At 34.6% G+C, this 27,169-nt stretch overlaps 1 protein-coding gene across 2 annotated transcripts in view; it reads right to left on the bottom strand.

Moving 5' to 3' along the window:
* The window catches only part of GPM6A (glycoprotein M6A), a 144,024-nt gene that overhangs the window by 44,497 nt on the left and 72,358 nt on the right, over window positions 1-27,169 (bottom strand). The window contains exons 1-2 of one of the 2 annotated variants that reach the window (XM_080372032.1): window positions 12,726-26,933; window positions 3,959-4,151 (exon numbers count right to left, since the gene is read on the bottom strand). In XM_080372032.1, coding sequence (XP_080228158.1) covers window positions 3,959-3,999 — 41 coding nt within the window. In that variant the 5' untranslated portion in view covers window positions 4,000-4,151; window positions 12,726-26,933. Of the gene's footprint in view, window positions 1-3,958; window positions 4,152-12,725; window positions 26,934-27,169 lie in introns of those variants that run through there. The other variant, XM_080372031.1, reaches the window with a different exon arrangement.

Below are 27,169 nucleotides of genomic sequence, written 5' to 3'. Positions count from 1 at the left end.
TGTACAGTATGTGTTCTCATAATTTGAATATATTTGATTTATTTTAGTTTTAAAGAGTTTAGTTTTACCTACATCACCCTGAAGAAATTCAAGTCAGGCTGTAATCCAGTACTTTGAGAAAATTTAAAAAAAAAAAAAAAAATTGTTATTTTTTAGAAACTATTGCTTTTACCAGCCTATTACAGGCCAAATTTGGTTTTGTATTTCCCCCCTCAAAAAAAGCAAGCAAAACAGCATTCTGTACTGTAAACCTGTGCTATAAAAGTACCATCTCTGCCGCACCTAGCATCTCTCCAGGATGTCTCCAATACCTCAGAATTATTGACCATGATCATTCCATATTTTAACTAGGAAAGAAAACTTTGAGAAAACTGATTTAACTGCTTGGCATTTAAGGAATTTTGAAACCAGATGCAAACCTTGCTCTTTATTTTTACAATTATAAATATTTACTAATTATTACTATTTCCAAAGCAGTTATGAACTGCAGCTGCTATATATTATTTGAACTTAGATAAAGGGAGCTGGCATCATGGACCATGTCCACTTTGCAGAGCAGGCACTCAGACTGCCTCTTCTATTCCATGGGGCTGCTGCTCTTGGCTTTTAGCCCTCCAAGGGGACTTCAAGGCATATTGCAGATTCTTAATTAATTCATCTCTCCCCAAACACTGGGGCACCACGTGGGATGAAGGCTCTCCATGGGACAGCCGGGTCCCATCCCAGCTCCCCAGACAGAGAACAGGGCAGCCAGAGGCAGCCAGGGCAGTCTGAGCCTCACGGCCAGGTGAGTCCAGGGTGAGGATCTGAGTCCCCCAGGCTGGCTGAAATGGGGTCCTGGGCCATAGAGACCATGGGCAGGCTGAGAGGAGGCAAGGCAGGAACATTTAGGGCCATTGATTCCCTCAGGTACATTGATATGGACATTTCTGAATGGCTTTGCTGGATTTAGGGACTTTGGCTTTTATTTTAGGTACATAAAGAGTGTTTCAGCTCTTGTTTATGCCCTACTTTCTCCACAGGCATCTTCTGCTTCTTTTAAATTGCAATGAGTAGCTGTAATGACAAAGATAAAAGATATAGAGTGGCTTGTGAGTTGTGTTATTTGAATTCAGAACACACACAGTTGTGGGTACAGTTAAAAAACCCTTATCTCTTTACCACCCACATAAGCAGCTCTCAGATACGGATTGATTTTTGTTTTGAATGATGTTTGAAATCTACTGTGCTAATAAAAATATAGACAGAAACCATAAGCATGATTAAACAGAATCTAACACACTTCACTCCACTGCAGCACCTGCTTAGCACATTTATCACAGTTCAGACTCCAGGTTAGCCCGAGACACTTCACAGCGCTAGAAGCATTAAGAGCTAAAATGTCTTGAATAACCTTAAAAAGGTATAATTTAGTAGGGCACACTGCTAGACTTTTTTTAATTCTTATTATTTCTAATCAGAACAATAAACTAGGTTTTATTTCAATATATATAGTTTTAAGAATGTAGGCACTGCACTGTTTGTTTCTACTTACGTATTTTTTTCTTTCTGCTTTTTGGCCTTTCAAAGCAATAGAATTGCTATAGGGCTTTTGTACTGCCAACTGTTAATCAATAGTTCTGACATAATATCATGCATTACTTCTCCTGACAAATTATTTTAAAAAGTAGAGTAATATCTATTTAAGCAGGTAGAAAACTAATGTGTGCAAATTTCTTTGAGAATCACACAGTTTATCCAGTTAAAAACAATGAGTCCTCCACTTTTAGTCAAAATATTTGCCTCTCCACCTTTTAAGACATAAATTTAGAGACATCTTTCACAACTGAATAAACCAAAATTCCAATACCAGCAGGTCTAGCAAGGGAAGAATAGGGTTTAGTATACCTTTAAGTAAACAAAAAACCAAACAAATAAAAAGCTACTAGCTAAGCCAAAAAAATTAAATGCCAAGAAAAAAAATAATAATCACCTTTACAGTTCCTTAATAATTTCCACTGAATTATATGTATTTGAACTACATCTTCTGACTGATATTTTCACTTAAGTATTTGACAGAGGGAAGCTGGAAAACTCGCTATGATGAGAAAGCATCGATTTGTGGCTGTTCTGCACTAATGGCTTCCTAGGGACTAATAAAATAAGTTACAACCTAATAAAATGACTGATCTTTCATTCAGGATAACAATGAACCTTAGCTGCCAAGTCAAGTCAGACCCATTATTCTAAATGACAAGCCAAAAAGGCAAAGCAGAGGTCACATACTTCCCATCAACCCAATATATTGTTATACAAGAAAATCTAAATTCCTCAGTCCTAAGAAGAAATTTTAATATGACATAGCTGTGGCATACCTACTGGTACATTCTCCCTTCAGGCTACTAATTCCACAAACAATACAGCTAACATCCAACAGAGAAGCTTTTGAACAAATGATGATAATATAGCACTACGCAAGTTAAGAGATTTAAGGTTCTGTGTCTTGGTATTGTGAAAACAGTGGTACCAAGTCAGATCAAATATATATCTTGTCCATTTTCCTATCACAAACAATAAATATAAAAAAAGTAAGAGCAGGCAATTCAACATGATAAACTCCCCAATGCTATTCTAGCCTCTGGGACTTCCTGAGCTAGATAAGTTTGCATGCCATCAGAAACCAACCGGCTTTGTTTTCCAAAATTATCCAGTCTTCCCTTGAACCCATATAAACTTTTGACATCCACAATATGCAACTAGCTTCACAGGTCTGCTACACAGCAACTGAAGAACCATCACTTGTTCCTTCTGAACCTGGAGCCCACTAGTTTCCTCTGATATCTCAAACTTCCTGTACTGGAAATGAAAGATAATCTAACCTTGCAGCCCTTATTCATAACACTGAACTTACAGACCTCTAGCCCAACAGCTATTAAGCACTCTCTTTCTAGATTGAAGAGTCCTACTATACTCAATTTTTAACCATTCAGCCTCTGTTCTGTAACTCTAATAATCTCTTTTTGCCTTCTTTAGGCATCAATATTGTACACAGCATTAACAACATGGGTGAAAAATGGATTTATACAATGGCATAAGTATGTTCTCTGTTTCACCATGATTTTCCCAGTAATTCCTGGTACTTGGTTTGCTTTTTTGATCACTGCTAAGCACTGAGCTGCCATTATCATGGAACTATCAATGATAAGAGGTCAATCTTTTGGTGGATGATCAAATCACTTATCAAAAAAGCATTAATAAAAGAAAAGGTTTAAAAATTTGAGGATAGGATTCTTCAGCTTTAGTTACAATCGTTAGCAGCCAGATAACAATTTGGATTACAAATATCTAAGAAAATCACGTTTTAAAGACATCATTTTAAACAGATTAGAAAATATGTTATTTAATTTCAGGTTACAGTAAATTACTTTGTTAAATGTAATTAATTTACCAAAGGGAAGGAAATGCTCAACAAAACAAAGGCCTTCCAGAAATAGGTTTTCAGGAGCAGCAAAGTATGAAACCTTCAAAACAGATGAATTCTAGGAAAACCAGAGGCAACAGAGTTTTGACATTTCAAGTCTCAGGGTTCTGCAAAACTCTTCAGTTACTTCTTTATTGCATTTATTCCCAGAACTAATCTAATACTTGTTACACGCTTCTGCCATGTCTATTTAGAGCATTTTCAGCAAAGAATCACACAGGGAAAAAAGGATAAAGCCTTCCATGTATGAAAGAGATTTATCATTATTATATGAAGTAACCTTTAGTAATAAATTATAACTATGGGATATTAAATAGTATTACAAATTTCTTGTAAATAGTAGAAATATCACCTCTGTCAAAATTTCATCTGCTGAGCCTATCAAAGTCACTCTTCCTATGATTCCCATTACAACACATTTTATTGAGCCAAATTTATGTCCCCTGTGGAATTTTTCAGCAGTTTGAAAAGGAAACAATTAAAAAACCCCTAACTTACATGGTAAAGACATCAATAACATCTCCTGCAGCTCTTGTCATCTCGAAGTAGGTTTGCAGAATGTTGACAGTTCCTGAAAGTGCTTCATGTCCACAACCACAGAACAGCGCGACTCCAGCATACAGCAGGATGGTAGCAATCAAAGATGCGTAGGGGATACCACCCAGGCATTTGATGCAACACTCGAAGCACCCTACATGAAATAAAGTTGTGTTTTAATATATCAACAAAGTAAAATGTAAGCTTTTTCTTTTGAGAAATACTTTTGAAAATTGAAGATTGCAGTCCAAAGAGAGATTAGGTCAAGTATAACAACCCATAATGTCAGAAAATCTGGAAAAGGACACAGATTAATTCAACTTCTGAGTTTCCTCAGTTGCTACTTGACCTATTAAATGTAGACATGACATCTAATTAACATGAAACATTAAACAATTTCTTGTACAGCGTCATTTTTTTACTCAGAGTAGGTTACAATATCAATCCTAGGTTATACCTATAGTCACAATTCCTGTTGCTCACCTATCAGATTAATGAGGAGGATCCTCAATAACAGGAAAACCACCAAAAAAGGATATCCAGTTCAATTTCTTCCATCACCACAGGTTTATTTCATTTTTTCATCTTTACAGTGCTGACAACAGAATTGCTTCTGCCCACAGCACCAATTCTTTGTGCACCATTTGAAAACCTCACAATAATAAATTAAGATATCCACTAAAAAAGCACAGAAATAGAAACAATTATAGAAGTTGAATTTTCTCTCAATGTATTTTACCCTGTCCAGTGTTTCTTAAGTGAGGCCAATTGCTTTTGAGTTATACAAGGCCAATCTTTTGTCCAGCCTTCAGAGTGTCTAAACCAATGCCTTGTTCCCCAAAAAACCCTTTCCCCAGCAAGGGTGCTCAAATTTCTGGGACTACCATGCATAGTTTGCCAAGCAGTTTCATGAATGGAGCATCTCTGACTCTCCCATATCTCACCACTCCCATAGGGACTTTTACATTCTGTAGAGACCTTTTTATTGCCTTCTGGAAGGGCAGAGAAGGCAGGAAGCACTGGCTGAGGGAAGGAAAAGATGCATCAACTCAGTAGCCAGAAGTTTTATTTTTCCTAAGCATTACCAGTTTATGCCAAAAAGGATTTGGATAGAAAAAAAGTGTGGCCTATAAATTTTAAATGCTTATACAGACAATACCGAATTAAAAATTACTTATAAGATGTTCATCAGCTGTGAGTCAATATATTTTAACATGCTCCAAAAGCTTTAGGCTAAGCTAAATCACAGCAATACCAGAGATGTATTAAAAGAACAAACAAAAAAACCCAAACAACAACACAAAAACCCTAACAAATCAAAAAGGCACAAAAATACCATTCTCTAAAGAAAGTACATCTTTTTTTCTTGAAGTCCATGTAGCCTCTACACAATTTTGTATTTTCTCCTTTAAGTTCGTAAGTTCTCATTTTCTTTAACCTCAATAGCCAAAGTACTAATTTCCTCTCTGGCTGTTCAAACATCCATTTTCTGCTTTTAAATGAACAAATATCAATCTGTCATACATATATATATATACATTGAGCAGCTATTTATACACAAGACTCTCTGAAGATAACAGTTTAAGCCATTTTCAAATATATACGCATTCTAGTTAAATAGAAACCTCTATTGATATTTTGTAAATAAAAGTACTACAAAAGAGTATTTAAACTGCTCGATAATTTCTGTGAGGAAAACATAATTGAATATACTAAACCTGTACAAGACAGACTTCAAAAATCAGGGTCCCAACTATGTATGCTAGCTGTATAAAACAGAAAGAAAGATACAGCTTGAGACTACTCAAATTACTGTATCACAGCCAACTGTAAAATACCAAATGCAAAATGTACAAATCCATATACTTTGCTGCCAAAGTCTTACTAAATAACCTGTTTACAAGCCACCCAACTCCAGCAGCCATCACACACCTACATGGATGCGACACCTTTCCCTCTTCTAATACTTTGGTAAGAGCATTTTATGGTTTTTTCCCTCTCTAAGCCTATGTGACACTGGTTGAAGGATATATCCTCCTTGCAATTCACATCATCCGATTATACTGACAGTAGGTAGTTTTCCTATTCAGCAGCACTGGGCTTTAAATGTCCAGTGATCACATTGTGTCTTTCTTCAGTGATTTGTTAGAATACAGGGGTTTACACCCAGGAAGTCTGTGGGCTTTCCGTCAGGGGGAGGTCTTTGGAACAGACTAGGAAAATATATAAATGTGTAACATCTTGGAGTAATTTGGAGTAACTAATTCTGCATGCAGATAAATACAGGAAATCTCTCATAATTCCTTCAGTCCTGTTTTCCAAGACTACCCCTAACAATAACTGTAGTTAATTCCTCAATGTTTAAAAGCCTACACAAATACTAGAAAATGATTCTTCACTGGAAAATTTGCTGTCTAAAAGGCATAAAAATAAGAAATATACATTGAAAATATTCACATTGAACAAGGACTGCAGGGACATACATACTTGCATGACATCAGTTTATCACAAAATGCCCACTTGTCATTTTCAGAACAAGGTAACAGCAGAAAAAGCCTCAGGAAACTAGTAACGCTGTACACCTGTCAACATTATATGAAAAAGTTAAAAGGGGGGGAAAGATAACAGTAGACTGATAATGGGAGTGATGTATCAGAGCCTGAAAAATCAAAGATGAAAAAATAAAGTAGACTTAAGTATTTACAGGGACATATGAACTGTAGGGAGAGTATTTCTTAATATTGCAATAGCTTGGGGCCTGGAGGTAGAAGAAAGATTGTGTTAAGATTTCTTTATCACCTTCTGAGACAGGTAAAGTGGCAGAGAGAAAGTTAAAGAAATGACAATTCAGAACAAAAATAGCTAATAGTCTGAAGCAGAATGAATTTCATTAAGGACACACTTGCATATTACTGTTGTATTTAATAGTGTGAGCATTTTTATCTGGAAGGAGCTGGCTGTGCACTACCTCCTAAAGCTGCTGTACCTCACCCACTAGGTCCAGTGAGAGTTGAGCACACAATCAGATGTCACACACTACACCAAAATTCAGGGTCAGCAATATTACTTTAGCTTTATTATAGTGAAACAGTGTAATAAGGTAAAACAGGATAAGGTAAAAACAGTATAATACCATAAAGTGATAAGAGATGTAATAAGGTGCAATCCAATGGAAAATTTCATCAGATTTTTTTTTTTTCCCCCAACAGTTTTAAAATTTGAAAAGTAACTGAAACAGATTTATAGTTTGTAAAGAAAAAGTGCTTCTATTCCTCTCTCACCTTAGAACTGTTCATGTTAATAAGCCATTGAGGGAAGCTTTTAATAGCAGTATATTTTACCAATTCAAAACCTTTTCACTCATACAAAAATTATCGGAAAAAATTCCTCCAACCATAAGAAATTTACAAATAATAAGGTATTTTCAAGGCCTTGTTCATTTATTCAACTTCCATAAGCCTAGTACCTTTCTCACTGCTTTCTTCATGAGTAGCTCTAGAGTTTTCAGTGCTGTCAAATCAACTCAAAACTAAAGAAAATCAGTGAACTGGGACTAAGATTTTAAAATGGATATCACACATTGTTCATACTCCACAGAAGGTAAATGTGCTGTAGGTAACACTTGCTCAAGTTCTTTTCTTTCAGCTCTTCCGTATGTGAAAATAGCTGTTTAATAACAGAACAATATAAATGCTATTTTAACTTGCACAATGATATTAAACTACCGGTACAGAACGTGACTCAGCTGTGCAATGTGTGTATACATCTCTGTGAGACAAGCAGTCATTCACAACTCTGAACACCATCTTCATAAGGCAGTTAAAACATACAGCCCCAGAAATAATTGCTAGGAAAGATAAAAAAGATTGTATGTTCCTTTGATGTTTGTTTTCATCTGCAAATACAGGTTTCAGTAACTTTCAAACAGTTCACTCTGAACAATAAGCCTTCACAATAACCTTGGTGTAATATAATTTAGCATTTTCTGGTTTTATTTTGCTTATATTTACTGATATTTTTTCTCAGATAAAAATCTAGATCTCCTAGGACTATGTATTTTTAAATAAACCATAGGAGGTAATACAAAACACTATTTTTTGTAGCTTTCAACATGAAGAACTGTAAGTTCTTTTTTTAATTATTATTATTATATTTTATTATAAATCATTCCACAGAGAAAATGTGATAATGAAATACATAGAAGATGATGAGACAACTAATTTTATTTTACATAGGTACAATATAACTCCAAATACTGGCTATATTCAGCTATCAAAATAGTGCACCATTAATGTTGCATTACATAGATCCACTTTCCAGTCAGCAAAGACCTCATAGACAACTGCCTCTGCCCCTCTTAGTACAATTATTACTGTCTGTATCAGAAATACTCTTGACATAGGTATATAAACTTCTGCTTTAAAAAGCTCATGAAGTGTTCTTTATACAGCTAAATCTGTGCATACCTCTTCTATGCTGCTTTTTGTGTGCAAGTTTTCTAACAAATCTCCAATTGCACCAGCAAAACATAGGTTGACCTCGTCTGTTTATATGATCTCTTCTCTACACTAAGAAGGCAAAAGATTTAGATCAGGAGCAAAAGCAGAAATTGTCCTTGTCATTTACATGCTGGTTATGCACACAAATTGCACTGCAACAATCATTTCTTTGTTGGTGTGTTAGTGATATGCAAACTCTTACATCTCAGTGCAGATCAGGACATATATAAATGACAAATAAAACACACAATCCATTTCTGGCCAGTGCATTAATTTATTTAATTTTTTAGAATTTTTTTTAAGAGAGATTCAGAACCTATATCTCTTGCCACATTAAGTCGTTGAAGTTTAAACAATGATATCATAACCAGCTTCAGAATGCAATTATGGTAATATCTTTTACATAAACTTTTAAGAAAACCCATCCACCCCAGATTTCTATGAAAAAATTAAAATGGCGAAAATAAATATTAAAAAGAAATATATTAAAAATAATAAACCGAGAGAATACAGAAAGATTTTCTGGTTTTGCTTTTTTCCTCCTTTGCAATGAATTTTAAGCTAGAACATCTAGGATGATTAATCACATAACTACATCTTCAATGCATTACTGATTAATCACAGATAATTACATCTCCAATAGGAACAAGTACCTCTGAAGATCATATAACATTTTAATGATATTTTTGCTTAACTTATTTTTCTTTAAGATTTTTCTATCTAATATTAGGAGGCAGGACAGCAGACCCTAAGCAAAATGTAAGAGAACTAAACTTGAAATGGAAAACAAAATAAGAAAATCTTCTGTGTCTTCTATGCCTCTCTAGGCATGCATTTTTTCATTTCTAAATTTGTACCACTTGTCACACAGCTTTCGCGGCCAATCGATTCAAATACAGTTTCACAGACCATCATGAAATGTGCAGATTTAGTTCTGAATTAGATTAAGCTATCCTTAACCTCATGAAGTCAAGCTACCGTTATGTAATATTTTAATTGATAAATACATCCATCAAAACAGATAGTACTGAACAAAGAGCAGTAATTTTACTTAGATCTAGTACCAACAAAGTCCCAAATTTTTCAACATGCGGCATGACTTCCTGATCTGAAACTGTTCTCCAAGGCATCATAGCAGAGCAACAGGCAAAATCCAGCTCCCTTGATATTGTCCCAAGTACAGAAGACAAATAAAACATTTGAGATGTAGTTTAACAAAGAAGGGTAAAGCAACATTTGGAAATTAACCAGCAAAGATCATCCTTGTACTGTAATCTGAAAAAACTGTTCAAGAGGTGCTGCATACACATCCCACATGATTGACCTCTAACTGTGTGCTAGGGTCATTCCCTCTACACTCCCACCCTCCACCATTTTACAAGATCTTCTGGAATTTAGAGGAAAACTTGACCACCTTGCTATATCAAACAGTAACAACTAAATTACCTTTCTTAATCTTGTTCAGGAGTGAGCTTCTAATTTAAATTAGCTTTCCCTGAGAATGTTTACCATTACAGAATTACCTAGCAAGCAACAAAATTTACCACAAAATGAATTCTGAAATACTAGCTGTTAAGACTACAGTGGAAAAAGAAAGAGATAACAGTATTTTATTAAATTGTTATAAGCAACATGATGTGTAGAAGAGAAGAATAATGCCCACTGAAAATCTCAAAAGGATATTCAGGGAAAAGGACAACTAATTGCAATAAAATACAAAACAAATATGCAGGTATTATCATAACACCTTAAATTCTGTATCATTACTGGATCTACTTTGGCTTGTTATCTTCTTAGTGTGATTGGATGTCAGCTAATACTAAAATCAAAATGTTATTCTTTAGGCCTTTAAAGTCATTCTGCAATTAATAATTGCATCAGTTGCTGCACTCAACATGAGACCAAGGCTAAGAGGAATTATAAAGACTTTTGCTTATTTACATGCAGAATTTCGCAAACTAAATTGAAATACCTAAGATTATGCATTCTCACTACTATAATTTATGTTTGCTAGCAAGAATCCCACTGGCCAAAACGACAACTTTAACCAGGGAGGATACAGTTTGGTTATGCTGGATCTTGAAGGTAGCTCTCACAAACCTATCCCTTCATCAGATGTCTGCCTTTATATTATTTTGCATTAAAAAAAATGTCGCATAAATCATCTTTGTGCACTGGTTTTGATAACTTTGTTACCCAAGTGAGATATGATGGATCAACATTTCAGCAGCCTGCAACCAGAAGTCCCCCTCTGTAGAAATACAACTCATCCAACAATAAAGAAGCAAAAGATTTCCCTTTGCAACACCCATCCCGACTGACTATGCTCTCATTCTCTAACTTATAGAAAGTTTCAGTTATTGAAAGAACATGGCTTTAGTTATTTGGATGGTGTTGAGATTATCTCACCATGGACGTGGAAAGCCACCACATACATAGGCCCCACACACAAGCCAACAATAATAACAATAATATAGCAGCATAAAAATCCACAATTTTCTGTCATGTTTATTACTGTTTTGTCTTCAGGTTATACAGAAGTTATAGCAACACAAAAAGTTATAAAATCTTTAAAAGATGTTTCAAAATAATAAAAAAAAGAATATAAAAATAACATAAGTACAATAAAGTGGTCTGAAAATGGAGCTTTAAGGGACTGCACAAACTGAATATGTAAGCGAGGAATCCTTTAGTGAGAAAAGACGCAATTTTATTGCCACCTTTAAGAGCTGATGACTTCGTATGTGGCTAAATGCTGAAATAGGTGAAACTGAAGCAATAAAGGTGAAATATTTGGTCCTTCAGTATAATTTTAATTCCAGAAAATATTTTTAATCTTGTCTGCAGTCATTAAAGCAAAAGAAATAGTGTTCAAAAGGTAAGCAACCTAGCTTAGTTCAGTTCTATCTAGCGCTTTTTTCTTAGTAGGCTCACAGAAATAAAATTGAAATAATCAACTGCTTATTTACTCTAACTTGTATGAATATAAGATCGTTCTGCACATGTACTAGGAAAGTACAGACTTACAGATATATTGTTGTAAAAAGCTGTTTTCCTAAACTAATTTAACTCAATTATTTGAGAAATTTTAGAAATATTTTTATTCTTATTAATAGAACATTTGTAGAAATAAGACCAGCTTAGGTCACTAGTCCAATGTGAATTCACGTGTCTCATGGAATTCAACTCTTTCTTTTTCTTTTTTTTTCTTTTTTTTTCTTTTTTTTAAGTTGGCAAAACCTCCTAGTGGCTGCACCAATATTTGTTAAAATAGAAAATTGCATAGTAAAGTATTTTTTTTCAATGGGAAAACTACTATGACATTCAAAGACCCACTTTACAAACTGATTTACAAATACCTTTTTTTATTCTTAGTGAATATATAAATTGTAATGTTCTTTTTATTCATGATTATTTTCATTCAGAGTATGGGGTTCTGTAGATTACACAGCATTAATAAAATAGAGTACATGACACAAAATCCTTTCCATCCTTACTCTCGTGTTGACATTCTCTTGTTCTGATTAACAGATAACAATAACAATAGAACATGAACAAGGGCAACAAACTCGTGAATTTTGTTCACTGCTTAAAATTAGCTATAATTTCATGCAGAACTGTCCCTTGCTTTTATTAAGTACCCAAAATTCCAGTTCAAACTGTAATATTTAAAAATCTGCATTCACTAGATAAAAAACTTAATTCAGCCAGACCACTAACAACCCATCATAGTACCTTCTGTATCAGAAATATAATTTAGATTTGCATTTTCATCATATGCATTAAACACATTTCTTCAGTTATATTCAAGGCAATTAAATCTCAAATTGATTGCTTAAATGGGTTCCAGATAATTCCATTTTAATGCACAGTGGTAGTATTATGAAATACAGTACCTAAAGAGAAGAAATGTTATTTCAAGAAGACTGCAATAGAGTAACACTGAGCTATTCAAACAACTATATTTAACAAATCCGCCTTGCAGAGAGATCTATAATTTCTGTGTTAGCATCACCTAGTATAATAAACTTTCAAAGCCAAATCAAAGATGTATTTTATATCTGAACTAAAGTATATTAAAAGTAATTTTTCAACTAATTTTAAAGACACATCTAACTTAAATAAACATGCTTTTATTCCTCATCAAAGCAGATACCATGGCAACTTAACAGCAAGTAAGAGGAGGTCCTCTCTTTCTCTTAGATTAGGAGTCTCATGTATGTACTTACTTATCCCACAAGATACCAAACATGCTTCTGTTTTGTTCCATCCTTCTTAATTGCACTGAAATCTGGAGAAAACCAAAAAGGTCTACTCACAGCCTCTTTTCCTGTGTAACTGAAACACAGCTGGATGTAGATAAATATACATATATTTATATATATACACACACTTCTATTATCATGCCCAATATGGATCAGAATTAAATAAAAAACATATCTGTTGAATATAACTATAAAAGTAAATCTGAATTAACCAGCACATACGATAATTTCATCCCATATTTCATTGGTCATACTTCAGCAATAATCAGTGACAGGAGTACAAAAAATTCATCTTCTGTCATACTGGACTGTACTCTTTTATCCACAATCAAACAGCTTGTTGACTTCCTCTGTTGCACCAGAGTATTCTGCCAAAGCATTTGTTGTACTTGGAAAACTTTCTAATAGATGATGAGAACTGCTAGATATCATACATTAATACAAGAGCACTGAGAAGCAATCCACCTGAGTAGTACCTTTTGGCAGGACGCAGATCTAAGCTGTTGTGACAACAGAGAATCAGTGGCTTGGCAGTAAAGTCTCATCATGAGCCACGATCAAAGGTCTACATTTCACATAGTGAAGGTACATTCCAAGCTTTGGCAGTGGCTGCACAACATCCCAAAGAGCTACTTTGCATCTCTTTCGTACTCCATAACTCTCAACAACACAGGGAAGCTGTCTTGGATCGACTGCTTGCCAATCAGACAGGAAACTATCTTTTTCATTACTTTCTTCTTCTTCTTCTTTGATGGACAGGTAAATGATCATCCTGCCTGCTGCATGGTTCCTCTAAGGTATCAGTGTCACCTTTCCCAGCCCTGTCAATTATAATTCTAACAAAGAACTAATTTAAGCAAAAACTCCTGGCTGCACATCTCACAGCTTGTCAAATAAATTGGCTCAGTTACTATTTAGGTACCTACACAAGACTCCATTTAGGAAGGTATTGAGCATGTGCTTGACTGCAACCATGTGGCTTGTCTCATCAACTTAAAATCAAATTAACACTGTAACTTAAAAAAAAAAATATATACAGAATATGGGCAGATAGCCGGAACTAGGTGACATCATACCACAATTATTTCCAAATAGTACAGCCTCACCCTATAATTGAATTAATTTTTTTCTTGAGTAAGCACTTTAGGGATGGGTTTAAGCCAAGGTTTGGTGCTTTTTTTCTTTAATTACTTTGTGTGTCAAGCCCCTTATGAAACACTTTCCATCCCCTTGCCCTTTTGTCCCTGCCAGCCACCATCATTGCTGTTGTTCCTTAAGCCTGCTTATATTGTTTAACAGTTGTATTGTAGAAGTAGCTGCAAAATTTAGTAAGAATCAAATGATAGCTGGCTGTGCTATATCAAGAACAATTATAAAAGTGGATACAATCTGGCTTGGACTTTTCTTACTAAGTTTTAGACACCAGTACACAACACCTTCATCGTTTCACATTTGTATAAAAAACTTTACATATGTGATATTTATAAATGCCCACACTGGTTTTGTTTATCTGTGTCCAAGTGGGTAATGCTTCTGGTGAGAGAGGAAGTGATTATTAAGTGAAAACATTGGAAGGGGGATCTGTACATGGTTGAGAAGATCTTTCTTTTTACAGATACTGTTACAGCTTGAGATGTAAACTACTGCAACTTTTACAGACAAATTATTAATTGAAATACTTTATGTATATACATGGAAAAACTTACCCATTCACCTCTTTGAAAGAAACTACGAATAGAAACAAATACTCATATTTGAGGGACATTGATGATTATGACAATATAGAGAAAACTGCATTGTGATTAGCTGTTAGAGACTTCAGTACATTAGGTTTATTGCTTTTTAATGAGACAAATCTTAATCTAGCAGTTAATACGTAATAATGACAGAGCAGTCACTGCCTAAAATACAAATCAGTCAGGCGTAACACAGTCAATCTTTGCAATCTAAAAAAAACCTGCTGGCTGGTTTCACACGGACATTTGTCAGCTTCAAAATCACTCTAAAGCTAAAGGGACAGGAATGAAACAAACTAGCTGCACAAATGTGATACAAATAAAGAAGAATTTGGTCAATTAATTCAAATGGTTTGCCCATTACATGAACTTTATATATCATATATCCAAGATTTGTACATTAAATAAAGTAACAACTTGTTATTAAATAGGTTATAAATACATTATATGCATGAATAATGCATAGATGGTGATTGAAACTACTATATATGTTTATAATTATATTTTTGATCTGCTGGAAACAATAATAGTTTGTACGAACACTGATTCTATGCAACATTTAGTACTCTCACTATAAAGCAAATGACAATGCCATGGATCATAAAACTAGAAAATAGCTACCCTTTTCAGCCCTCTTACTTGGAGTTCAAAGAATCAATCCCTCAATCCTTCTTCTCAGCCTTGAACAGAGCTATTTCTCCCAAATTGAAAACTACTATGAAGCATGTACTGAAAGGTAATTTTGAAGTAATTTTTGCTCATTCACAAATAGACTGAGTTACACTGGGCTTTAAGCCACATCTTTTTTCTTTTTTTAGTGGATTATCCAGATCTTGCAAACTCAGAAAACATTCCCCCATGAATCTTCTGTGCAATCACCTGTTTAATTGGAACATTCTACAAACCTCTCACACATTTAAAGGTATTTATGGTTTTAAGCATCCTGATTTTAGTGACAGTAGCATCCTCTTTTTTTCAGGTGGTGGAACAGAGGAACAAACAGGTTATTTGCCAAGTGAGTTTTCAGTTTGGTAGTCAGGATAACATTAACATGATTTCTCAGAATATTTACATTTATATAGCTCTTTATATAATCAAAACACACTTTACTGTTGTCATTTCCAGTTGTGTGTACTTAACACTCAGAAATGACAAAAATGCAATTAGAGGTAAGTTGTGAATACTTTGATCTTAGGAAATTTTCCAGCAGCTGCGCAGGACATAGTGGCAAGAAGTAAATTAATAAAATATCAAATACTAAGTTGCCTTAAATGATCTCTTTTGCTTTACAAATCTTTCCACTACTGAAGTGGGCAGGGTGTGTAAGTTGTACAGATGTTAGCTAACAGCAGTGAAATTCTAGAACCCAAAAATCCTGGGCTCTTGGACATGGTAGTAATGAAAACCCTCTTTTATTTGGCATTGCATAGCCCTTGCTCTTTATTCTACATCATATGCAACTTCTGATCCTATGTCCTTCTGTTTTACATCACTTTTATCTCAAAAGCCTCTCTTTGACTTCATCTGCACCCCTTAGTCTCAGGCTGTCTTCATCCTGGGTACTCATTGCCTTGAATACCTATTTGTCTGAGAAACAATCAAAGCAGATAATCTTGCTCGTTCTCTTCAAATGTTTTGGGGGATGAGCAGTGGGAACACAGTGTCACCTTCCTCTTCTCATCCTTGTTCTAGCTATCAAATTCCACCACCCCTCTCCAAGGTACTGAGATGAACTCAATGAAACAGACATGCACAGGTTGTTATATGTATTTATTACCCAAAAAGGGTAAAATAACTTCAACTAAAGTATCAGAAAGAAGAATCATAAAAAGCTTCAGTCTGAAGTTTTGAATATTCTAAATATTTCTATCTGAAAATAAAACCATAATCTTTTAATAGAAAGATTAGATAACTTGAAGTGACAGTCATATATAAGCACCTCAGAAAGAAAAATACGAGAAGAAATAGATGATGATGGGGCAGATAGTCACAAACCTATGAATCTATCAATATGCACTTTTGCAGATATAAATAGAAACAGAAGCATTTGTTAATGAACTCAGAATAAACAATTTAAAGGTATCATTTACTCAGTGCAAATTTACACATTCACTTTTACCATTAATAACAACTTTAAAGATACAGATCGTAATCAAAGTCTCTATGGACCACTATGCTACGGACTCTCTGAAGCCTACAATTAATAATCTTAATGATATCAAACTGAATTTTTTTTTACTGGAACTGAGTTGTCAACTTCTATTCTACCAAGATCTCCAGTTAAGTTATGTATTTTTTTTTAACAGAAACATCTGCAGTAGCCAACTTCTATCAGCTTCAAAAAGACTGTATATTTAAAACCTAAGCTATTTCCCGCTAGAGTTAAACAGTGTTTATTACTGACTCCAGCAGGAACAGAAATCTCAGCAAGTATTCACTGAAGTGACAATTTTTAGAGTAAATGAATGAATAACTGTATCAAGAAAAATGACTCTCAACCAGACAGATTAGAATCTAGTGAAAGATCAATCTGCATTAAGCATGCATTCCATTTTCACTCTCTACATAGAGTGGAAAAAGCATTTATTCTTGTATATTGAAATACTAAAAGACATTTACAACTAATATATGTGAGGCAGACAAGAAAATTCCATTTCAGGAACACAGACTCTGAAATCATGTTTAATATTACACTTGCTCAACTGCTGCTTCGCCATGACTTTTCTTTCTAGTTTCACAGAGGTTCACCTGCAAGACACTTAACTTCAACTATTTTCATTAAAATTTATACTTAAGTCAAAATTCAAGCTAGATAGGATGCTGAACATCACTGACAAATCTTAATTTAATAGTATAATAAAATACAGATTAATAAATCTTAATATTTTCTATTTAAATATTCTGAGATTTTTTTTCCTTCCCCTAGTTTTTTTTACTACTAAGTCTTTCTTCAATGAATTTTTTTTAAATTTTTTTGAAGGATGACTGCTGCACAAAATTAGTGTTCTACTAACTCTGTGCTTTCTTGAGCCTTTTGACATAGAAGCAAGGCTTATTTTCTTAGCCACGGTAAACTGAAGGATGAGAAGGTAATAGGTAACACTGCAAAGAGTTTTTGAAGATCACAGAATGTGAAACACAATTAAAAGCATGACAGGCTTTTTGTTTTCATGCCAGAAATCTATGGCTAGGGAACTATTTCTAAGACAGGCACATGAAAAATTAAAAAAAAAAAAAAAAAAAAAATCTGTGAAAGAGCAAAGGTACAAAAAAGCAGGAAATACTTAAAAAATAAAAGTAAACCTGCCATTTAACATTTTGATCATAGTAGTGACAGACATCTACAAATTATTTTAATCATGAATTATGAGGCCAAGAAGACAACATACTTCCTATACAACCTAACTTCACCTAAAACTGCATTAGGACCGTAACTTACAGCTGAATAGCTTTTTAGAAAGAAACCAAGTATTGATTTATGGATTTCAAATGGTGCAGAATGAAACATATCTACAGGTGATTTGCTAAAAATATGAAATTACAAGACTGTGTGAAATGCAGCAGTATACTGATAGCCTGAAGAGATTTAATTTCATCCTCCACTAGCTGAATCTTCCAATGCCCTTGTTTAAAGCGGGAAATGCCTGCAGTAGTTAAGCACAGTTTATGTTGGCTTTAGAATGCTTTTTTGTTAAAATTTTTATTCTTTTTCCCAAATTCCAAATACCAAGGAAAGTAAACATACATTAAATAGAAAAAGACAGGTCAATCCTGAAATAAGAAAGCATTGCCCAGAAGCTACAATCCATGATGACTAGCACTCATTTATCACGTATCTCTTGTTCTGCTGGTTTGCTCTTCAGCAGGAGAGCTCTGTAGTTTTTCAGTTATGCCACTGTGATGGGATCTGCTCTAATTGCACATTTCACAGCCACAAGTATCTACCTTCCTGTAAATTATTTCACTAAAGCAGTTCCAGAAAAAGAAATCAAACCAAACAAAGTAAAAAACAAGAAGCCAATATATCATATTTAGAAAGAATTCATAGATATAATAAAACAAGTTCAAAAGAAAATTTCACAAAAGTATTAGGCCTTTGGCAGTGACAACAAAGTATTTTAAATTTTATTATGTAAAATTATATGTAAGATTTATATTGTATTTTCTTTATTTAAAAGATTTGTGGTTATTTTATTATGGTTAAACAAAGAAAATTTCCAAGTAGTGTGCTAGTTTGTCTTTGGGATACAGATGATTTTTCTCATACCCTGAAATGGCTTGAGCTTAAAAGCTTTCTAATGTAATATACTATCTTATCAAATATACTGGTAATTTAAAGCAAGGTCACTACAGAAAGTGAACAATAGCTGCTTTAGGAACACATAGTTGGTATTACCATACAAAAACTGGGCATTTGTCTTTTTTACAGCAGTGGTTTTTACCTAACATTACTGTTGTAAGTCTCGTGGTTACTATGGTCAAATAGTACTTGGTGAATACTAAATTTGTTTTCATTTTATTATCTTCAATTTGTAAGTCTACTAATTCATTCAGTAAACGTGAACTGAATAACTAACTCCTATTTGATAAAGCAGTTTAGCATTGTGTCTAATTTTACTTTTTTTAGTCTTTTCTTTTTTTAGAGGAAAACATGCAAAGTTTTACACTAAAATTAAAGTCACAATAGTTGTAAACCACTACTGTTATTTTAAACTTGAATCTGTCAAAATTAATCCAATTGCAGCCTTTGCACACTAATTTAATTAGGTTAGCACAGTTATCTCCAGAAGTAAGCCTTTTAGTATTTAATAAAGGTCACAGTCTCAGGAAGTCTTATAGAGCTCCTGTACAGTCTTTTCATTGTAACACTGTGATGAGTGATACATTTTACTCCTGGGAAATAAAAAATAAAAAATACAAAAGTGAAAAGGTCAACAGACAAAAAGGTTTGAGACAAAAAAATCAAAACAAGCACAATTGAAGGGAAAAAAATTGTTAATGTAAAGATATGTATCTATATGTATCCATACATTGTATGTATATGTATCCATACATATCCATATGTATTTATCCATAAATATTAATATAATTTAATTTAGGTTAAATTCTTGTTTTTTTAAAAAAAAGGTAACTAGAGAGTTCATCTTCTCTACTCTATCAGTTTTGATATCTATTTCATTTATGTCTAGGTTTGGGAATGCAGAGATGAGTCCTTCCTTCTGGGATCTCACGTACACCTTTGCAACATCATTATTCCAAGGCACACCCCTGCACCCGCATTTACATGGGAAAATCCTTGCTTACATATGAGAACAACGCTGAGGAGCACTCAACAGCTGCCACAGTGTGATAAGAGGCCATAGCCAGGATAATCAAAATTGCATTATAGATGAAATTTTGAAAATGGAAGGATCAGCCACACTTGTGACCTAATATCACATTTGGACTGCCACTAGATTTCTTTTTGAGGTATTACAGAAGCTGCACAGAGCTATACAGTCTGGCAAGAAAGAATTTTGACTACCTTAAGAGGTATTTTGAGCAATGTTTTCCCCATCTCACCCCAACCATTGTAAAAGTTGCTGTTCATTAAAACCAATCTGTTGAAAGTTAAATTTCATTTTTCCCAGAGTTTTCAAAGATCATTATTTTTTGTTTTAAAATGTTTTAGCATTGTCAAAAGGATGTCTGAATTTAATCTATTTCCCTTTTTAAATTATTTTTATATTAAAGGAGATTTAGATACAGCCAAAATAAAATAATAAAATAAAAACCATACAGATATATTTTTTTAATAAAAACAAGTGATTTCTCTGAATTAACAACTTATAAAAGAGCCTGAGATCTCAAATCTTCAACTGTTTCAGGACAGAAAAGTTGTATACAGAGCGCCCAACTCACAGTCCTTGTATTTTAAGACACCAAGAAAACAAGACAGGGTCAGACTTTGGTTTATTATGTAATTATCCATTGCTGGTTTTCCCTGATGACTTCTAGACAAAGTATCAAGATTAAGATAACCTTCCTACTTTGCCTCTTGCACTACCTGTTCTGCCTGCAGATACTTGAAGAGTACCAAACTTTCATTTGTAATTACATATATTAGCTGGATCCCAGACAAGCTTATTCTGATACCCTTGCCATTGGGTATGTGGACTATCTCAGCTCTGAATGTGGAACACGGGAAAAAAACCTGAGTGCCCTAAACAACTTACAGGGAGGTACTCAAGGGTTTGGAAGAACACTGTTTTGCAGACCAAATCCTCAATATATGTCAACTGAAACAGGCTAAAATATTGATTTTTAAGTAAACTGTATCTATTCTGATTAGATGTCAACAACACTGAAGACATACCAACAGGCTGAAGATTAACTGATTAACTATGTGTAAGACAAAAATGATAGTTAATAGCATTCACATTTTGATGATAGTTTGCAACCAGATGTCATAGAAGACAACAGAAACCAGGACACATGTTTTCTATTTAATTTTTTGAAACACTGTTGATTTGAGAATTTCTGTTCTATGAGCAGGATATGATCCAACATGGAAAGTTACAAATTTCTCTGTTTGGTAAGACATACAAAATATGAGTAAACTGCAACCAACTCATGCATGAAATGTTATGACAAAAATATTTGAATCAGTACCTTGCTGATAACATTGCAACGTTGTTGGTATGGATTTATAATGCTATTCCCCTAGTTAACTAAAGCCAAATCTTTTAGTCTTTTTTTATTACACACAGCCAAATCTAACAGCACCTGAGTGCATAAGAATGCATGAAAGTTCTCTCCAAAGCCAATGATCTCCTCCCTATGTAAAGATTTCAGAGCTGTGTACGTTGCATGAAAACATTATCAGGGATCACTATGAAAAACACTCCAGCTGTTATTGTAACAACTATAATTGACTCTAATTCCACACACTGAACATAAATATCATAGGAAATTTCCAAAATTATGCTCAGATAACTGTTAGCTACTCCACTGCATTCTTATAAAGAAGAGAATCCAATATTCAATTCTATTTTAATTTAGAGACCATATCAGTACATTACATGCAATCTCAGGTTTCTGCCAATTGCTTTTCAATCATGGATTAATTGTGAGCAGGCTAGGTTACAGCCACTAGTACAGGGAACAAGAATTCAGCTGCCTCCAGGGATTCCATCTGCTTCCTGGCCCAGCAGAATTCATCCAAAGAGATGATGGAAACAAAATCAATTTGCGGTAAATGATTCCCTTGCACAGCTCCGAAAACTCACTGAACACCGCAAGTAGAGTTGCTTTTTGAATAGCTAGAGAATTCCTGGTGGGCAAATATCAGTGTGGCTGTAGGACTTATGGTCAGGGAGGCAGCTGAGCACTTACTGAGTATATTAAAGGATAAATATTTAGAGTACCAGCAATGCTACAAGATTATCTTAAATATGTCACCCCAAAGACTTCACACAGACATTACTAAGAAGCTTCCATACTGAGCATGAAGACACATACAGAAGCTAAAGGCAACATCCTTCTTTTACAGTTACATAATTTCTCATATGTCTTTGCTTATCCTTATTTCAACCTTATACACCAAGAGAAGGTTTACAAAGCCAAAGATATATATTGGGGGGTAGTGGTGTGTGTAAGAATTCTTTTTATTTGCTCTTCTGCATGGAACACACTACCAAAATGTATTCATTAGACTTGAAAATATGAAAATTCAGGCCACCACCAGTGGACTCAACTTTATAGACTACTGAAGAGTCTGAGTAAAGTGAAAACCTCACACTATTTACATAGACCTTTGCACAGGATTGCAGTACCCAAAGCAGAAACTGAAGAGTCCCTAAGTGAACCAAGAAACCAGGCAATACAAGATCCAAGGCAATGCAGATGAAATGGACACTACTTTTTTCTTCTGCTAGTAATTTTTGAGAGCACAAATGTTTCTCCTGCAACACAATAGACTAACCTCATAAAAACTTTAAAGGCTGTGAATTCAGAATATAAAAATAATTTTGTTGATTAGTGTTTGTAAAAAGAGACTCAGACGAAAGATGATGTGTTCAAAACATGAACTCCATTTCTGAAATCAGAGAATTACATTCCTGCAGTTTAATGAGATACTGAAGGAAAGTAGCCCAGTGGCCTTCTGAATAAACTAAACATCACCTACAATCACACAAAGTGGCCTCCAGAAACACGTTATTAGAACCAGTAGATACACAACTAGATTCTTTGGAATTTGCACAAGTTTGGACACTGAGCCATGGAAGAATGACTTATCTATAGTAAAAAGCAATTTGCATTATATAAGTAATTGTACAGCATTAAGAGAACAAATTTCCCCTTAAAGGGAAGTTCCTCTTGAAGAAATAAGCAAAGCAAAATATTTCCATTTTCCATAAAATTGCCAAACATAACGTGCAGAAAATTGTACTTTCTGTCAGTATAAAATACTTCCACTTTTTTCTAAACATTTCATTCTAAATTAATGGAAAGGTTACTCCCCTTATGTTTGCAAAAAAAAAATAAAAAGAAAAATTCATATGCCTAAAGTGCCAACAAGAAAGCACCAGCAAAACAGGGTCAAACCAGCATGATTTTCATCAGATTCTCAAACCAAATAAACTTTTCTGCAGGTTAGGAAAGCATAAAACCAAGGAGCCTGGCAATACATTTTGCCAAGAAGTTCCAGTAAACTAGGTTAAAAAAAAAAATAATGTGCAAGTTTACCTCCTCTAATGACAGAAAACTGCTCACTTACACAAAGCACAAATGGCAATAATGTTTATATGAGCTCAACTGAATGACCTTAAAAGACTTTATTCCGTTTTCTGAAATAGTATCTTCTGAAGAAAATCACTGCAGAGAAACACAAGAAGTTCAATATATTACATTAGATTATGATGATGATAAAGAACCTAGAAATCCTTCTAAAAACACATATACCTTCAGACAGCAAGTATACATTTCAGATCCACCCAACTAACAATAAATAAGTTAAAGACTTCAGAAAATACCTAATGTGGTAGGGCAAGTAGAAAAGAAAACTGCAACACACACAGCAGGGTGCATCTTAAGCCAAACATACTGCATTCTAGTAAAAATCCATTCTTTTTGAGAACAGATGGCATTTCAGCACGGACCAATTCACAGCACTGCTGATGGAAGGTTTTTTGTGGGTTTTTGTTGTTGTTTTGTTTTGTTGGGGGTTTTTTATTATTTTAAACCTTAATACAGTTTCAAAGGCTCCTACCAACAGGCTTCTGACGAACTGTGGTGGCTCCATGGGCTTCAAAATTACACTAAAAAAAGAAGACAGTTCATTTTCTAGATGATGCCCACTCCTACACACCTAAAGTTGGCATAGTGAAGTATTACCAAAACGTTTATTCATGCTTTGCTCCATACACAATTTCTGTCAGAATAAACAGCCAGGGAGGGCACTGCCTGAGAATCTGGTGCAATATTTAGTTGCGGTGCCGTGGTAAGGTATGCTGTTACACACACAGATTCCCAGGCTAAAGGGTTTCTCACGGCCATTACACCGGTGTCCAATGCCAGATGGACCTCAAAAAACCACTGAATATGTTCCAGCTAACTTTTTCTGAGACAAAATTGTACTCACTTATTTTTTGCAAAGAAGAGAAGGGTTATAATTCCTCATTATAAATATATACATAAATTTTATTCTCCTGGTCACACAAAAATAGGCTAACAGATATTATTTCTGATTTGTGTTCTGGAGACTCTAGGAATGTATTTTATGAATGATAAAGAAAATCTTCAGCTGACTCTCTGCAGCAGAGAATGGATATTTTAAAGGTCATTAGAACACATTACAGGTCCTCATGAGGAGACTACTATTTCTGCAGTCATCAGTGCACTAGCATTATGAAGTCAAATACAAATGCAGAAGTTATGTAAGAATAAGATCAGTAAAACACTGACACCAACTAAAACAAATATAAAGCTAACTTGTCACAGTTTGGAGTAGAGCAACGTTGAAATTGCAGAGCCATTATTAATATTTAAAATAATGCTTCAAAATAAATCCTATCTTTGAGAGGTTCCAGATATTAAGCAAAGAAACTAGGAAAAAAAAAAAGTTTAAAGAATCCTCTAGCAAAAAGCACATCATTGTCTTGGTAAATGAAAAAAAAACTTACAGAAACATTAGTCACAAAATATGAATTTACTGCTTGTCAAAATCAGTTAAAATATTAGAACCTATTTCTATTCTGCAGTTTGCATTTCCAAAGCTATACTCTTGTCTTTCACTGTACTGTGTTTTAGCCGTAGGCATTTGTGTGACAACAGTAGGAAACAAAGAGATGTACAGCACTAAAGTCTCTGGGAGTTGCATAATCTAGATTAGTTTTTAAGTCCAGTAATATTCAGTTTTATTCTCTAGTACTTTATACAACTATAGGGACACACTTGCAGATATTACCTTAAAAATTATTCTAAAACAGAAACACAGGCTGTATAGGTCACCATGATTTTCTCTATTAAAATGTAAATACACACATTTCTTCATGACTTATGCTATGAAAAATAATTAATCACCAAAACCATTTGTGATTACTTGTCAATTTTTCTCCTACCTACGGCAGAATAAAGATAACAATACTGCTCTTTGATTGATCATAGGCAGCTGTCAGAACACAGGTACGCTGCTTTTTACTTCCTCCTAACCCCGGCGGTTTTTCAGCTAGGTTCCCTTCTTTCCTCTCTAGAGCCCTCATAACTAGATCTCCCATGCCCAGCTTCTCCAATTCTCCTGGTTGTCTTCCCTAGCTATACAAGTGTTTTCTATGTATATCCTGAACCAATGGAATATAGAAAGAAAGTAAAAGGACTGTGAAGAAAGTAAGAGGCAGCCAGGGATGCAAGGAAAAACTGCATTTACATGAGAGGGGTATGTAGTTGACCAAACCAAGACAATGTAAGTTAAATATTATGAAACTCATTAGGCCACATGTGGGGTTTTTTAATTGAACCCTGTTCTTAAGACCTCATGAGGTTGTATATCTTGTTTAGACTCAGGAATGAAAAAAAGTCCTAACTGGAAGACAGAATACAGGAAAAATCATGAAAAGACGACTCAGAAAAGGTATTGCAAATATTAAGGAATGCATATACTTTTAATGTGCATTGTACAAAACTTTGTTAGAATATTTCAAACACAATTCCATGTTCTTCCCTGAAAAAAGTTTATGCCAAGGCCACTAAATAAATTCCATTGGGCTAAAGACCCAATGGAAATCCTTTGGTCCTCTATTATTTCAAAATATAATTTTCACATTTTGAGTACTTAATATGATTTTTTTCCACCGTATTCCATCCCCTACATCATTCATGTGCACACCTTTATACTGTGATATCAAAGTGCTTTAGCAATATTTTTTTTCAATTATGCAACATTACCCTACAGCATGCTAAGACTAATTAAGTCAGGCCAAAATATGGAATGATTTAGCATCTTTATGTACTGTTTTATAGATCAAGAACAAAATATTCTAGAATGTAGGAGAAAAAGCACGTCACTGCCTTGTCATTGTTAGCGTGATGCTGATACTTATAACTACACATTTTTGTCTTGAACCTTTAAATAAAACCTTACAGGCTTGCTGATAATGTAAAATTAACTGCTTTTTACGGTTGGGCTGCTTGGTATTATTTTTTGCATTAAAAAATCATTCCAAAGAGGGTTGTTGATTAGGAATAAAATATTTTGCAGGAACATATCTGTTTTGATTAAATTTTCTTTACAAATTTTTCTTCTGTCATTTCTAGACAGGAATGCCCACTCAAAAGTATGGAAGAAATGTAGAGAACTGCCTTGCAGTTACATTTAAAGTAGAGATGTGAATCTATTTCAGAAGGTAGATATTTACTTCTCGCAAACTATAGCCAATTTTTCATGTTTTTTCTGAACTTGACTTTTACTTTGATAAAAGAATTTCTGGAGTCCCAGATCCTTCAGAGTAGAAAGCCTGTTCCCTGCTCAGATCTTCTAAAAAAGTGACCATTCAATATCTCCCAAATAATAGGACTCATAAAGCATTTGTAGCTTGAGTTCACAGCTGGAAATTACTGTATCACAGCACCTCCTGGTATCCTAAATTATACAGCTATACAGTGCAGTAAGTTCAGGTATGGTCAGCAAAGCCCTTGTGTTGTCACATAGCGACACAAAGCTCCATAATCCACTGGAAGAACCCATTTGGTTGTTGGCCTACATTATTTCCAGTCTACACTGATGAGAATAACTAGGGATGTTTTTACGCGTGAAGCAAGATCAGGGTGTCTCCAAGAGCTGCAGTCATATTTTAACTTCTTACTCCTTCTTCCCTTTAAAGTACCATCAATTTACAACAGCTTCCCTAGACCAGGGGTCCTTAAACTTTTTAACCAGGGGGCCGGCATACGGATGCAGTGGCAGGCAGTCGTCTGCAGTCGCTTGGTTTCCCCCCCCAATCCCCGGCGGGGGGTGGGGGGGTGGGGTGGGTCTGTAAATACCGGGGGCCAGATTGAGGACCCTGGGGGGCCGTATCCGGCCCACAGTTTGAGGACCCCTGGTCTAGACTCATCTAGCTAGTTCCTGTGTCATTGTAACAAGATCCTGAATCATTACAGAAAGTCTTCAGTCCGCAGAGAAGGTGGGTCAGCTAG

This window comes from Falco punctatus (assembly GCF_963210335.1).
Source record: "Falco punctatus genome assembly, chromosome: 1".
Classification (NCBI taxonomy): domain Eukaryota; kingdom Metazoa; phylum Chordata; class Aves; order Falconiformes; family Falconidae; genus Falco; species Falco punctatus.
Note: the sequence above shows the minus strand (reverse complement) of the source record. Positions and strands in the feature narration are given on the sequence as shown.